General features: G+C 46.3%; 1 protein-coding gene across 1 annotated transcript; it reads left to right on the top strand.

Annotated features, from left to right (window-relative positions):
• Positions 1–954: 954 nt before the first annotated feature.
• Positions 955–14,719, top strand: LOC113410378 (cathepsin Z). The gene is made up of 6 exons (XM_026664913.2): positions 955–1,389; positions 6,889–7,052; positions 8,334–8,513; positions 10,786–10,936; positions 11,500–11,662; positions 14,454–14,719. Exons 1-6 carry the CDS (start codon positions 1,250–1,252, stop codon positions 14,565–14,567), a joined length of 912 nt encoding a protein of 303 aa, XP_026520698.1. The 5' UTR covers positions 955–1,249; the 3' UTR covers positions 14,568–14,719.
• Positions 14,720–15,350: the final 631 nt, after the last annotated feature.

Raw genomic sequence — 15,350 nt, forward strand, 5'->3', positions numbered from 1 at the left:
AGGTAAACGCCGGCAGCACTCTGAAATATAGGTAGTCCTCATCTTATGACCACAACTGAGCCCAGAATTGATGTCGCTAACTGAGAAATCTGTTAAGTGAGCTTTTGCCCCCATTTTACGACTTTTCTCCCCGACTCTGTCAAGTGGATCCCTGCAGTTGTTAAATTAGCAACCTGGTTGTAAATTAGTGACCCGTGGACTTCGCTCCTCTGAATGTCTCAAAAGTTGGTCACATGACCCGCTGGGATACTATATGAACCAGTTGCCAAGTGTCCAAACTTTTGATCAGATGACCACGTGGAGAGGCTTACCCAAGCACTCAAATTTACATCACGTCACTGTGGGGATGCTGCAACGGTCATAAAGTGTGGGAAAGGGCCCCAAGTCACTTTTTTCAGTGCTGTTGTAACCTCGAATGGCCACTAAATGAACCGTTGTAAGTCGAGGACTGCCGGTACAGCTGACCCAAAAAGGATGCCGGCAGCCCCCCTCCCCAATCAGGATGGCTGGGACTGGGAATGGGACTGCTTCATAACAGATAACAGATAATCAGAGTTGGAAGGGACCTGGTAGGTCATCTAGTCCAACCCCCCACCCAAGCAGGAGACCCTACACCATTTCTAACAAATGGCAGTCCAATCTCTCCTTGAAGGCCTCAAGTGATGGCGCTCCCACAACTTCCGAGGGCAACTTCTGTTCCATTGGTTGATTGTTCTCAGGGTCAGAAAGTTTCTCCCTATTTCCAGGTTGGATCTCTCCTTGTTCAGTTTCCCTCCATTATTCCTTGCCTGGCTTGAGGAGTGGGGAGGTTGGACTAGATGACCTACAAGGTCCCTTCCAACTCTGTTAATCTGCTATTCTGCTCCTCTCCTGGGCATTCAAACTTGGCCCTTCCCTCTTGGCTGAGGTCCGCTACTGCCCAGTGGCCGACGGCACGTCTCAGCCTCCGGAGTCACGAGGAGCCGCCTGATCGTTTCCTCTTTCGCAACCGCTTCCCGCTCTCGCAATCCCGGGCAAACCCGTCAGCCTACCTGAAGCGAACCAAGGCGGGGCGGCTGCTTTCTTCGTCGTCCCCCCACCTCCCCCAATGACGTCGCCGCCTGCACGGGCCTTTGGCTAACTCGCTCCCCTCAGCTCCTCCGGACAAAGGACCCAAGTAGTCCCGCCCGGCTCTGCGCGCTCCTTTCCCGGCGACTGTCTCAAGAGGCGGCGGCGGCGGCGGCGGCGGCCAGCTGAGCCGGCGATCGTCATGGCTGGGCGCGACCTCTCCTCCCTCGCCCTCTGGCTCCTGCCGGGGCTGCTCGTGGCCTCCGTGGACGCCACCAGCCTCTATTTCCAAGCAGGGCGGAGCTGCTACAAGCCGCTTCCTCGCAACCTTCCCGGCGTCCGGTAAAAGCGGCGGCGCCCGATCAATCGCTCCGGTTCTGGAGGATGCGTCGGCGGGGGAATAAGCGGGCAGAGATCGGGGGCAAGGCTCGGCTGAACCGGCCGGAAGGGCTTTTCTGGAATTGTCCCGGTCCAAGGAAAGTGGGGGGGAAGGAAGCTCGAGGGATGCGAGGGCTGGGCAAGTAGCCTTTCCTCCATCGGAGCCAATGAAGCGCGTTAGATGAGAACTACAAAACTCAGGATTCCCAGCCGGCGTGGCATTTGGGACGGTGATCTGGCACGGCTGGAGATTTTAGGCAAGGGGAGGCAGAATAACAGAATAACAGAGTTGGAAAAGGGGACCTTAGAGGCCTTCTAGTCCAACCCCCTTCTCAGGCAGGCAAGCCTTGACCGTTTCAGACACCGTTTTGCCCAATCTCTGCTTAAAACACTTCCCATGTTGGAGGGTGGATTGAGCAAGTTAGACCGGCCCGTCGGGCCAACCTCTCGCCGGTCCCACAGCTTTGGAGGAAGAGGGGGCCGCGGGCGATCCCAGAGCAGCGGCTGGAGGGAGGGAGGAGAGCCGGAGATCTCCGCGCAACGGGCTTGGGGAAAACCCGTAAGCTTTTTTAATCCAGTCGACTGGGGAGCCTCCCTCGCTTTTCGGGCTCTGGATGTAACCTGGACGCGGATGGGAGGTGGGCTGGGGGAGTCGGCTGCAGCCGCTGCATGCCCGCATTGCAAGAGCCAGCGCCGGTTCAAGTCTGTTTTCGCGGAGCCAAAAAAGTGGCCCGGGTTGAACCCGGGTTCACGGCGCCTCCTTGCTTGAACCCTGACATTGCCTAAACGGGCTTATGCAACCATTGAGTCTCCAGCTTTACCTTAAAAGAATGTAATCTCGTCTACGATTTTCTGAGTCTCTTGGCAAACAAAGGTGATTTAAAATGAATTATTTATTTTTTATTAATTTTATTAATTTATGATCAATTAATTATTTATCCACGTGGGAAAGAGGTAGGCATAGGTTATTAGCAGAAATGGGCATTTTACCTCCGGGTAAAACTGGAGCTCAGCAGCAAAGTACAAGTTGCATATTTTAAAAATTGAAAATTTGTAAAGAGATTGAATCTCAAATTATTTCTGCGACATCTCAGAAGTGGGGAAATGTTATTGAAAAGCTGGACTCCCTGGGCTGATCAGTGTAGATCCATTTCTCAACTCTGGGACATATCTCCCATTGGTTCCCCTCCCAGAATTTCACAGCCAGTGTGGGGAAATTCATCAGGCAGCTGAGGAATTCTGAGGGTTTGTTGTCCACACAACTTGAAGTTGCCCAGGGTGAAAAAAAAATTTTTGGGGGTGAAGATGGGTCAGAGCCAGGGGTGGGATTCAAACTTTTTAACAATCCGGTTCTGTGGGCGTGGCTTGGTGGTCATGTGACTAGATGGACATGGCTTGGTGGTCATGTGACTAGATGGCCATGGCTTGGTGGTCATGTGACTGGCTGGGCGTGGCCAACTCAATATCACTCACATCGAGGCACGCATCTCCTCACCTGTCCTCTCGTGACTGTGGGGATGCTGCAACAATCGTAAGTGTGAAAAATGGTCATAAGTAACTTTTTTCAGTGCCATTGTAACTTTGAATGGTCACTCCACACAAGCAAAGTACCAGCAAAGGAGGGGAAAAAAAAACCTCCAGAGAAGTTTCAGAGACAGGAAGTCTAGTCCTGCCAAGAATGTAATAAGGGACAACGGAGAGGCAGTTTCTGTAAGCAACACCAGAATGTTTCCTTCCTGCCTTCCTTACAGGATTAGGCCAGTAATTTCTTCTAACAACTGGTTCTCCGAACTGCTTAGAATGTTAACAACCAGTTCTAGCAAATAGGTGCGAACCGGTAGAATCCCACCCCTGGTCAGAGCTGGATGAATCCATCACAGAAGGCAGCTTCTTATAAGTTGAAGTCAGGAGTGGGCTTCTGGGGGTTTGCAGAGGTTTGGGAGAGCCCCTAGCTAAGATTCTGCACAGTTTGGAGAACCCCCAAATCCCACTCCTGACTGGCCCCGCCCACCTCACCCCTCCCAGGAGTCCCCACACGGCCATTTTGAATGCAGGTAAGTGTAGGGCGTGTGTGGAGGTTCAGGCAGGGTGAAAAATGGGCCTCCCGGAAGTTCGGGAAGGCCGGAAATGGGCCTGTTTCCGGCTCCCAGAGAGCCTCCAGAGCCCGGGGAGCCCTTTTTCACCCTCTTGGAGGCTCAAGGAAAGCCTCCTGAGCCCAGGGAGGGCAAAAGTGTCCCCCCCCCGCCGTGGTGCACACTAGGTCACGCCCACCATGGCCACACCCACCCAGCAACCAGGCAGAGAACCTCTTGCTAAAATTTTGAAGCCCATCCCTGGTTGAAGTATAAAATAGCAGATTAAAAACTTTACAGCTGTGAAGTTTCCTAAGGGCGTCTCTCCACCTCCAGTTTATAGTTCTCTCAACCAATCCTTGCTGTCAGTAAAAAAAAAAAATCTCCTATCCAGCCTGAAATTGGTTCTCTTGCCCTTTGTTCCAGGTCACTGTCCTCACCTTATTTCCCTCCTGGTAACAGATAACAGATAATCAGAGTTGGAAGGGACCTTGTAGGTCATCTAGTCCAACCCTCTTCCCAGGCAGGAGACCCTACCTACACCATTTCTGACAAATATTGGAACACTGCTATCTTTTCTCCCCTGGTCCTTCTCTTCACTAGACTAGCCATGCACAGTTGGTAAGAGGGAACAACTGTATATATCTTGAGGCTGAGCCCTTGATGGCTAAATATGGAAGGAAAGGCTACTTCAATAGCTGTGCAGCCAAGGCTGACTCTCATTCATGATCTGGGGCAATGGTGGGTTCAATTTTTTTAACTACCGGTTCTGTGGGTGTGGCTTGGTGGGCGTGGCGGGGGAAAGATACTGTAAAATCTCCAGTCAGAGGTGGTATTTGCCGGTTCTCCGAACTACTCAAAATTTCTGCTACCGGTTCTCCAGAACTGGTCAGAACCTGCTGAATACCACCTCTGGTCTGGGGACTGCTGAAGTCAACCTAATGGAGATACCCCAGAAAAAAGGGGTTAGCACTGGGTCCGTCTGTCTCTTGGGTAAGGACAAGGGGACAGTCAGTCATGGAAAAGACTCTGAGAGTTTAGACTAGCATCTGCTCCTCAGGCATGGAGTAATACCTGGTTACATCATTTTGGCATTTGTTGACGATGGTGTTCAGCATTTAACTCTCTTTACAGTACAGATCGTCCTCAACTTATGACCAGAATAGAACCCCAAATTTCTGCTGGAAAACGAGACAGTTGTTAAATGAGTTTTGCCTCGTTTTACGACCTTTCTTGACACAATTGCTAGGTAAATCACCGCAGTTGCTAAGTGAGGGCCCAGTTGTTAAGTGAATCCGGCTTCCCCATTGATTTTGCTTGTCGGAAGGTCACAACAGGTGATCAGTGACGCTGGGATGCTGCAACCGTCATAAATATGAACCAGTTGCCAAGCATCCAAATTTTGATCATGTGACCATGGGAATGCTGCCATGGTCATAAGTGTGAAAAACAGTCATCAGTCATGTTTTTAAATACTGTTGTACTAGATGAGTAAGTCGAGGATTATCTAATAATTCATGAGAACAGAAATAGAGAAGAGGGATTCCGAAGAAAGTGCTAATTCATGGGAATCATCAGAATGCAAACTAGCCACACCCTAGTATTTCCTACATTTCCTGCTTTCTTTTTAGAATAGAATAGAATTCTTTATTGGCCAAGTGTGATTAGACCCACAAGGAATTTGTCTTGGTGTAAATACTCTCAGTAGACATAAAAGAAAAGATACATTCATCAAGAGTCGAGAATCGTAAGGTACAACACTTAATGATAGTCACAGGATACAATAAGCAATCAAATCATACTAGGAAACAGTCAATAAAAATCACAAGGATACAAGCGACAAAGTTACAGTCATACAGTCACAAGTGGGAGGGGATGGGCGATCAGGATGAGAAGATTAATAGTAATACTAGTGCAGAATTTGTAAATAGTTGGACAGTGTTGAGGGAATTATTTGTTTAGCAGAGTGAGGCTCTCAGGGGGAAAACTGTTTTTATGTCTAATTGTTCTGGTGTGCAATGCTCTATAGCATCGTTTTGAGGGTAAGAGTTGAAACAGTTTGTGTCCAAGATGTGAGGGGGTCTATAGATATTTTCACAGCCCTCTTTTTGACTCGTGCAGTATACAGGTCCTCAATTGAAGGCAGGTTGGTAGCAATTGTTTTTTCTGCAGTCCTAATTACTCTCTGAAGTCTGTGTCTATCCTCTTGGGTTGCAGAGCCAAACCAGACAGTTATAGAGGTGCCAATGACAGACTCAATGATTCCTCTGTAGAACTGTATCAGCAGCTCCTTAGGCAGTTTGAGCTTTCTGAGTTGGCGCAGAAAGAACATTCTTTGTTGTCAAGTGCCCTGGGTCTATCTACCAAGCAGGCTGGGCCTTCTTGGGGTTCTGCTTTTTCCATGAAACATATATTTGCCCATCGTTGATCCTTCTGAGTTGCACACTGTTGATAACACACAATGCATTTGCAGCTTGTTTTTACAGTTTTCTCCTCCTTTAAGCTACATTACCTATCTTTCTCAGCCAGCATGGCTGCTGGGTATTATGGGTCATATAATTCAAAACACAGAGTGGGCCAGTTGGCCTCTCTCCTTTCTATCCCTTTGCAAATGTTGATACGTTAAAATTTTGCTGTCCCGAGATGTTCCCCCCTCCCCCTTCTGGAGTTTTGCAAAACAGGCAGGAGAACAAAGTTCATCTCATCACTTTAGAAAGTAGTTGAGGTCATCAGAATTCCGAGGGAAAAAGGCACCTCGTGATAAAGTCACTTCCTGTCTGCCGAAGTTATTTCACAAACAGCCAGAGGATCAAATAAAGTGGGAAATATATACGCTGTTCAGACTAAGATAGGCTCAAGGGTGGTCTTCAAAAATTTTAGCAAGGGGTTCTCTGCCCGGTTGCTGCATGGGCGTGGCCATGGTGGACGTGGCCTAGTCGGCCTTCTGCACCACAGGAGGGGGCATTTTTGCCCGCCCCAGGCTCCGGAGGCTTTCCGCGATAACGGCCTCCCTGGGCTCCAGAGGCTCTCTGGGAGCTGGAAACGGGCCCATTTTCGGCCTTCCCGAACTTCCAGGAGGCCTGTTGTTCACCCTCTCTGAGCCTTCACGCGCGCCCTGCACTTACCTGCATCTGAAACGAGCCGCGTGGGGACTCCTTGGAGGGGTGGGGCAGGGTGGGTGGGGCCAGCCAGGAGTGGGATTTGTGGGGTTCTCTGAATTGCACAGAATTTTAGCTCGGGGCTCTCCCGAACCCCTGCGAAGCTCCAGCAGCCCACCCCTGGATAGGCTTGGTTATAAATCAGGGCAAGCGCTGAGAAATCACCCTCTTACCTTCGCTCGCAGAAAGTTAACTTTCCTTATTCTTTCCTCCCCCATCCCTCCCCCTGAAAGAACCTATCCTCGACCGCATGAATACTTGGATATCTCTAAGCTGCCCAAGAGCTGGGATTGGAGAAACAGAGATGGCGTCAATTACGCAAGCACCACCCGAAACCAGCACATTCCCCAATACTGTGGATCCTGCTGGGCTCACGGCAGCACCAGTGCTCTAGCAGGTAGGGAATATCTAGTGGGGAGGCCTCCCTCTGAGCACTGAGAATCACAAATCTCAAGGGGGGAAATGCATAGTCACTACACCTCACACCACAATCTGCCTTTCAAATCAAATTAAGTGTTTCCTTTTGAAAATGTGGTTGTGCCTTTTGAGGTTGGGCAATACTGAATGAGAGCTGGAGGACTTCTCTCATTGGTGTTATCTTTGAGTTAGTTGTGCCGTTTCCTGCCTCTTGATTAGAGGCAAAGTCTCCTTCAAGCTGAGTTCAACTCCTGGTAATTTCACATCCACATTGATTTCTTAGAGAGCCCTGGTGGCTCAGTGGTTAGAATGCAGTATTGCAGGCTAATTCTGCTGACTGCCAGTAGTTCAATCCTGACCAGCTCAAGGTTGACTCAGCCTTCCATCCTTTTCAAGGTGGGTAAAAAGAGGACCCAGATTGTTGGGGGCCATAGGCTGACTCTGTAAACAGCTTGGAGAGGGCTGTAAAGCACTGTGAAGCTATATATAAATGCCATTGCTATTGCTTTCTTGGCAGTGGCATGGAAGCCATTTGTCACAGTCGTCCACTGGGCATTTCTTTTCAACACTGCTTTAGCCTACAGTCTTTTTCTGACTCTTACCTAAGTACTAAACAGATTCAACGTTGCTCAGGTTCTTGGCCAAAGTTTTGCCATATTAAAAGACAATGGACAATGAGAAATGGTTGTGGTAAAGGACTGAATTGGCCAGAATGATCTTATTGAAGAGAAAAATGAAAGAACATTTGAGATTTAAAAGGGAAGGAATTCATGTGGTCACTTTATGGAGCTAAAAGCAGGTTTCTAGGATCCTTTTTTTTATTTTTTATTGGAATTTAAGGCCTGGTACAAATAGTGAGTGGCAGGAAGGGAAAATGGAATGGAGAATCATTTTTTTTCCTGTATTACATAAATCAGACCTGGACAATCTCTACTTCATGACTAGGTTTGAATTAAGTCATGGCTTGCTGTGTTGTAGATTGCAAATAAATTACAATAAAAGTGATCTGGCTTGGCCTGACAAAACGCGGCTGAATTCAGAACACACACCAAGCCACAGTCAAATCAAAGTAAAACATGCACCATTACCTAGTTGGGTAATAAAACATTTGCAAGAAAACAGCTGAGCTCAGAGACCACCAAGGACCTCAAAGAAAAATATTTTGCCTTGGCTTAGCATGTTGTGGGAACTCAGTCTGTGGCTTAGAAGGGTTGCAGTTTTTGTTCTTTTCAAAGCTTGTTTTTCTCTCTCTCTCTCTTAGACCGCATAAATATCAAGAAGAAAGGGGCCTGGCCCTCAGCGTATCTCTCTGTTCAAAATGTGATTGACTGTGCCAATGCTGGATCTTGTGAAGGTGGGGACGACAGTGGCGTGTGGCAATATGCTCATGAACACGGCATCCCGGATGAAACCTGCAACAATTATCAAGCTAAAGACCAAGGTGTGTATGATCAGAGCAACAATGTGTATGAGCTGGGCTCCGAAAAAGGGAAGGGAATTTCAACCCACCATCATTTGTATTGGCCTTGCAATGGACGCCAACGCTTACTAGCCTACATGCCTCATTTAATGACATGAGACTAAGATTGTTACTTCTAAGGAATGGTAATAACAATCACCCCAATTTGGCAAAAGTTGTTGTAAATTTCACGATGTCTTCTCCAATGAGATATTCTGCCAAAGTCTTGGAGTACAACTCCTGTCCTCCCTACTCACCCAACATATTAAGGCAGCGGTGTTTAAAGGCATTGGGAAAAAAACCTATACTATTGATGTTGGAAAATGAAATTGAGCAGCTGTGGTAATGTATCCACAAAGGTTGAGATAGTTTGGCTGTTAGCTCCCCAATACCCATGTTATTTATCTAAACCCCTTTCAGATTAGCTGGAACTAATTTGCATCCATCAAAGGTAGCCAGGCTGATTACAAAATTGACCTTCAAGCACATAAAACATTGAATGTACATTGAACTGCTTAGTAAAGAATTTAGAATGGATTCTGTTGCTTTTGCTTCCACCGCTGTTTTGACTTTCTCTGGTCACTGTGTTTCTCTCTTTAGGTAAGGAAATATCTCTGAAATGATGACTCAGTGGGTCATGGATTGTCTAGTGACATCCAAAAGTTTTGATAATTGTTTCATTAAAAGCTTATAATTGCCTTTATAAATATGTTACTTCCAAATTCCAAATTTTAATTGCCTTTATAAATATGTTACTTCCAAATTTGACTATGGCTAAAAGGAGAGCAACCAGCTTTAAACCAGCAATTCTTTTATTGCTGAGACAAGATGTATTCATAATTTTTCAATTCACATAGTTTGCACTAAAAAATGGACTCTAATCCACATTAGCCTTGTTTAGCAGAATGTGCCTAGGCCAGGGATGCCAAACTCACGTTGTCACTGCAGCATTATGTGACATATTGGGACATTTTCCCCCTTCGCTAAACCAGGCGAGGGTGTGGCCAGCGCATGACGCATATGGCCCATGGGCCGGGAGTTTGACAGCCCTGGCCTAGGACTTCAGATTTTCATTGAAGGCCCAGCTCTCTTTTCCACCTTTACCTAAAGTCCAATCAGTGGATCATAGGACCTTCCCTCACAGTTCCGTGGGCGGGGCTTGGTGGGCGTGGTGTGGCTTGGTGGGCGTGGCAGGGGAAGGATACTTTAAAATTTCCATTCCCTCCTCACTCCTGGGGGAAGGTTACTGCAAAATCTCCATTCCCTCCCCACCCCACTAACCTGCTTTCCAGCTCCATTCTCCTTTGCAGGGCATCAAAAGAAGACCCAGCCAATCAGCTGGGACTCGGGAGGCAGAGAATAGATGGGGGCGGGGCCAGTCAGAGGTGGGATTTACCGGATCTCTGAACTATTCAAAATTTCCGCTACCGGTTCTCCAGAACTAGTCAGAATCTGCTGAATGCCACCTCTGTTCCCTCCCACAACTTCCCAGTTGTGGAGTTCTCTTCCCACATAGTGTGAAGCCGGATTCTATCTCTCCTCTTTTGGAAAGAAATTTGATGATGGATTTACTTTGAAAATTATTATGACACAAAATCATATGACACAAACCTCCTGGCTTTTTTAAAACAATTGAGGGGGGGAATTGATTTGTTTATAATATCATTTTACGCTTGCCAGTTTTGTATTTTGTTTTATAATTCCCACATTTCATTATTCAGTGGAAATATATGGGAAGTGGAATAAGAATAATGAGGTGCCCTGCAAGGAATCTTCATTTCATAATTTGAGGTGGCAGATAAATGCAGTCTTTGACTTACAACCATTTGTTTAGTGATTATTCAAAGTTACAGCGGCACTGAAAGAAGTTGCTTATGATTGGTTTTTACACTTAGGACTGTTGTATCTCATGGTCATGTGATCATAATTCAGATGCTTAGCAACTGGCATGTCCTAATGACAGTTGCAGTGTCCCAAAGACATTTGATCACATTTTGTGATCCTTTGACAAGCAAGTCAATGAGGAAGCCACATTCACTGAACAATTGTATTACAAACTTAACAACTGCAGTGATTCACTTAACAACTGTAGCAAGAAAGGTTGTAAAATGGGGCAAAATTCACTTAACATCTGTCTTCCTTAGCCACTGAAATTTTGGGCTTTATTGGGGGGTCATAATTCGAGGGCCTGTAATAGGCTAGCCTGAGAAAATAAACTGCTGTTTCCATTTATCTTGTGCAATTATTTTTGAAGACTGCAAGAAATTTAACCAATGCGGAACGTGTACCACCTTCGGGGAATGCCACGTGATAAAAAATTACACCCTCTGGAAAGTGGGAGATTATGGATCTGTGAGCGGTCGAGAGAAAATGATGGCGGAAATCTATGCAAATGGACCCATCAGGTACGGGAGTGAACATAAGTTTTAATGGCTCAGAAAGTTCATGTGGCAAGTAGAAGTGATGTGATTGAAGTAGGTGTGGATAGCAATGTTGGTTCACTGGAGGAGAAAAAAATTGTTTAAAGCCAAGTTTCCCACCCAGGGCAACTTTAAGATGTGTGGATTTCAACTCCCAGAATTCCTCTGCCACCAGCTGGAAAAATCCTCCCCCATTATTTTATTTATTTAACTCCCTAAAGGTGGAGTCTGAAATTAAAGTTTAGTGGGGGCTTGGAGAGGGGGAATTTGACCTATTTTGTCTCCCCTCCCTCCAGCTTTAGTACTTTGAGTTAAGGTTAAGGTTATAACTTATATGTATCTCACTAGAAATGTACAAGTTCGATTTTTCTCCTAGGTCTATTCAAATCCATGATTGGCTCACAGCAAGTGTCATTGCACATGATATATTACTTGAGGCCACCTAGCTAATTTGGAAACTAGTTGGGAACTCTTCACTTCTGTGATAACTGCACACATTTCAGCCTTGTTTACTTTGCTAACCTTCTAATTTCATGTAATTTAAACAGTTGTGGGATCATGGCTACCCCAGGCCTGGAAAACTATACCGGAGGAATTTATACTGAATATCACTCTTCATCTTTCATCAACCACATTATCTCTGTTGCTGGTTGGGGTGTGGAAGATGGAACTGAATACTGGATTGTCCGCAACTCATGGGGCGAGCCATGGGTAAGCAGATCTTTCTTTTAAGGAAAAAAAGCTTCGAGGATGGTTAGAGTGGTATGTTTCACTTCAGGGCAGAGATTATTTTTACTCTTCATAAACTATACCAGGGGTAGGGAAACTTGGCTCTTTTATCACTTATGGACTTCAACTCCCAGAATTCCTGAGTGAGACATAAAAGGTTCCCCATCCCTGGCCTACTGGTTTTTCAGTTGTGGGGGAAATCCATTTTTGACTTGAATGGGACTGTTTAATATACAAATGTCCTACATTTGTATATTAAACAGTTCCATTCAAGTCAAAATGTAGGACGTTTGTAGTCCCATTCAAGTCAAAATGTCCTACATTTGTATATTAAACAGTCCCATTCAAGTCAAAATGTAGGACGTTTGTAGTCAAAATGTAGGACGTTTGTAGTCCCATTCAAGTCAAAATGTCCTACATTTGTATATTAAACAGTCCCATTCAAGTCAAAAATGGATTTCCCCCACAACTGAAAAACCAGTAGGCCAGGGATGGGGAACCTTTTATGGCTCACTCAGGAATTCTGGGAGTTGAAGTCCATAAGTGATGAAAGAGCCAAGTTTCCCTACCCCTGAACTATACCAAGCTCTTGGTTGCCACCTATGGAAATCTGCAAAAATTTTCAGCAAGGAGTAATTCTGAGTGTGACAAAAGAAGGAAATGCTTAAATACATGCCAAGAAAGTCAAGATACAGCAAATTTAAATGAAATTAAATCAGTTGTAGTATTTGATCTGGTCTCCATCAGGGCATGTTGGTGGTATGTGATCTTGATTAGATCACTAAAATTCCAGCTTTTGTCTCCTGAATAAGAAATGGCATAGAAACCAGCAGTAGCACTATAGATAGGTGAGGAGCAGGGTGTCCACAAGCATGGGAGTGTGTGTGTGTATGTGTATTATGAGTGTGCAAAAACTGAAGATGGCAGTTGTGACCACAAAATCCTTACGTCAGACCTGCTTTAATTAATTCCCAGGGCTGCCCATGAAACCAAAGAGATAAATCCTCCAGGACTCTTCTCCATGTTAGTTGCATTAAATGATTCCTTCAGTAACAAAGACGTTCTTCGGAATCTCACAAGGGCCTTTTGATGAAGAGAGCAGAGGTGGGATTCTACAGGTTCGCACCTATTCGCTAGAACCGGTTGTTAACATTCTAAGCAGTTCGGAGAACCGGTTGTTAGAAGAAATGACTGGCCTAATCCTGTAAGGAAGGCAGGAAGGAAACATTCTGGTGTTGCTTACAGAAACTGCCTCTCCATTGTCCCTTATTACATTCTTGGCAGGACTAGACTTCCTGTCTCTGGAACTTCTCTGGAGTTTTTTTTTTCCTCCTTTGCTGGTACTTTGCTTGTGTGGAGGGACCATTCAAAGTTACAATGGCACTGAAAAAAGTGACTTATGACCATTTTTCACACGACTGTTGCAGCATCCCCACAGTCATGAGAGGCCAGGCGAGGAGATGCGTGCCTCGATGTGAGTGATATTGAGTTGGCCACACCCAGCCAGTTACATGACCACCAAGCCATGTCCACCCAGTCACATCACCACAAAGCCACGCCCACCACCTAAACAGAACCAGTTGTTAAAAAAATTGAATCCCACCCCTGGAAAAGAGGATGGAAAATATAAGATGAGGAACTGGGGTTACTGGGCTGTGCTGGAATATGGGAACTTTTGTGGAGCCAGAGGATAGGTCTGTTTAGGCCAAAGGTCTCCAAACTTGGCAACTTTAAGACTTGTGAACTTCAACTCTCAGAATTCTCCAGCCAGCATAGCGGTGGGTTCGGTGGGCGTGGCTTGGTGGGCGCACTTTGCGCACGTGCACACACTTTGCGTGCATGCGCCAATTGCACACTTTGCCCAGGCGCAGAGGCGTTCTAACTCACCTGCAAGCCTGCACAATCGGCGCTATTCTGTGCCGCGCAAAGCAGCTGCGCTTCAAATTCAGAGGATAAAGGTGAGTATGGGGGCCCGGGTGGGCCCAACAGCAGAGCCAGCAGAGAGAACGGTTCGGTCTCCACTGCTCATCGCTGCTACCGGCTCGGCATCGAACTGGTAGAATACCACCACTGCTCTTGAATGGCAACCAAGTCTCAGGGCTCCTTATTATTACTGTATGTTAAGCCCTGAAACCGAAAGAAGCCACCATGAGAGATGGCAGGAACTACTTTATCCTCTGTGTTGCTGAAAGAGGATCTTCAGAATGATGTCCCCATCCTCATGGGCACCAGACTTTCTCACAAATATGCTGGTGGAGTCGTGGCCATGGAGAGCTGTGCAATTCAGATTCAGCAATGCTGCCGGGCCCAATACTCAGAATTGCACATGGGGATTATTCCAAGCTGAGTTCTTTATTGTTTCACACCTAGAGACAAATTCCTGCCAGACTGAAGAATCTACCATCTGCATGTACAATATTCTTTGTGAACTATTAGGGAGGGACTGTCTACATCCTCTTTCTCTCCCACCATAAGATCTGGACCGAGTTGCCTCTTACTCCTCTGGAATGCAACCCCTCCCTTCTGGGGACCCCCTTCCTTTCTGCATTCCATCACAAAAGCAAGGAAGGTACAAGGAGGAGGTGAGGTCTTGATACCCAGTGCATCTGATTATTCCAGCTCACCATCAAAAGTGGCTGCTTGCATTGTTGGCCCCTTTTTCGCAAGTCCAGGCATAATCAAGGTTTAAGTGGCATTTTTGAACAAAGCTGTAAGATGAGAATGAGGGTTGGGCCAGAATTCTTTTGTGATGTGCCTGTGTTTGTAATTCCAGGGTGAAAAGGGCTGGCTGCGCATTGTGACAAGTACGTATAAAGGTGGGAGAGGAGCAGACTACAACCTGGCGGTTGAAGAGCAGTGCACATACGGAGACCCCATTATACCTTGAATTCTTGTGCAAGAACTTTTTCAGCTAGGTTTTTTTTTTAAGCTTTTGAAAGGGAAAATTACTTTCTGCAGGGTTGGCTGGCAACCCATGGACATGTAATTAAACTGAGTTTTCAACCTTTTTTTTTTCTATTAAAGATTTTTCATAAATTATCAAGATGAATGCACTGATTCTGCTGAGGAAACCTGGCACTGTTTTTCAAATGGAAGTGAACTGCGATTTAAGCTTTTATCCTTTTTAGTCGGGGTTCGGGCCGGGATATGGGAGTGAAACTGCATCTACGCGCTCCTTAGATTATCTCTGCTGGGAGCAGGATGGGCCTCCTACTCCCGGGGCATAGAAGCAAAATCACATCTCACCACCCTTCAATACCATCGGTTATGGCATCCTTCCGGACTGGTGAATGACACTGTCTTGGTCTCCTCCTTCCTCTGGGGTCAGTTCCAGTTGATTTTGGGGGGAAGGGGAGGATGTAGCCCACAGCCCTTACTTTGTGGGTGCCCCAGGGCTCAGTTCTCTTTCCTCTCCCAGTTGACACGTGAATGAGGCCTTGCAGGATGAGGTAATCCAACAGTTTGTGGTAAGGTATCAAAATGCAAACTTTCTATCTCCCTTCTGGAATGCCTGAAAGATGCCATGGATTTCGTGTCTCGGTGCTGGGAGAATGTAAGAGTCTATATGGGGCCCAATGGGCCAAACAAGACAGAGTGGCTTTGGGTTCTTTGGGCCTTTCTTCCTGTGATAAGGTTTTTCACCAGGAGTCCTTAATTTGGTGGCATTCGG

This window comes from Notechis scutatus, chromosome 3 (genome assembly GCF_049901735.1).
Source record: "Notechis scutatus isolate UNSWTSFEM ecotype Mainland chromosome 3, rNotScu1.2, whole genome shotgun sequence".
Classification (NCBI taxonomy): domain Eukaryota; kingdom Metazoa; phylum Chordata; class Lepidosauria; order Squamata; family Elapidae; genus Notechis; species Notechis scutatus.

What these genes read in the sequence shown, in the direction of transcription:
- LOC113410378 (XM_026664913.2), top strand. Translation starts at nt 1,250, where the DNA reads ATGGCTGGGCGCGACCTCTCCTCCCTCGCCCTCTGGCTCCTGCCGGGG. An exon ending in CGCAACCTTCCCGGCGTCCG is followed by an intron (nt 1,390 to 6,888) that starts GTAAAAGCGGCG and finishes TCCCCCTGAAAG; the next exon opens with AACCTATCCTCGACCGCATG. An exon ending in TATGCAAATGGACCCATCAG is followed by an intron (nt 10,937 to 11,499) that starts GTACGGGAGTGA and finishes TAATTTAAACAG; the next exon opens with TTGTGGGATCATGGCTACCC.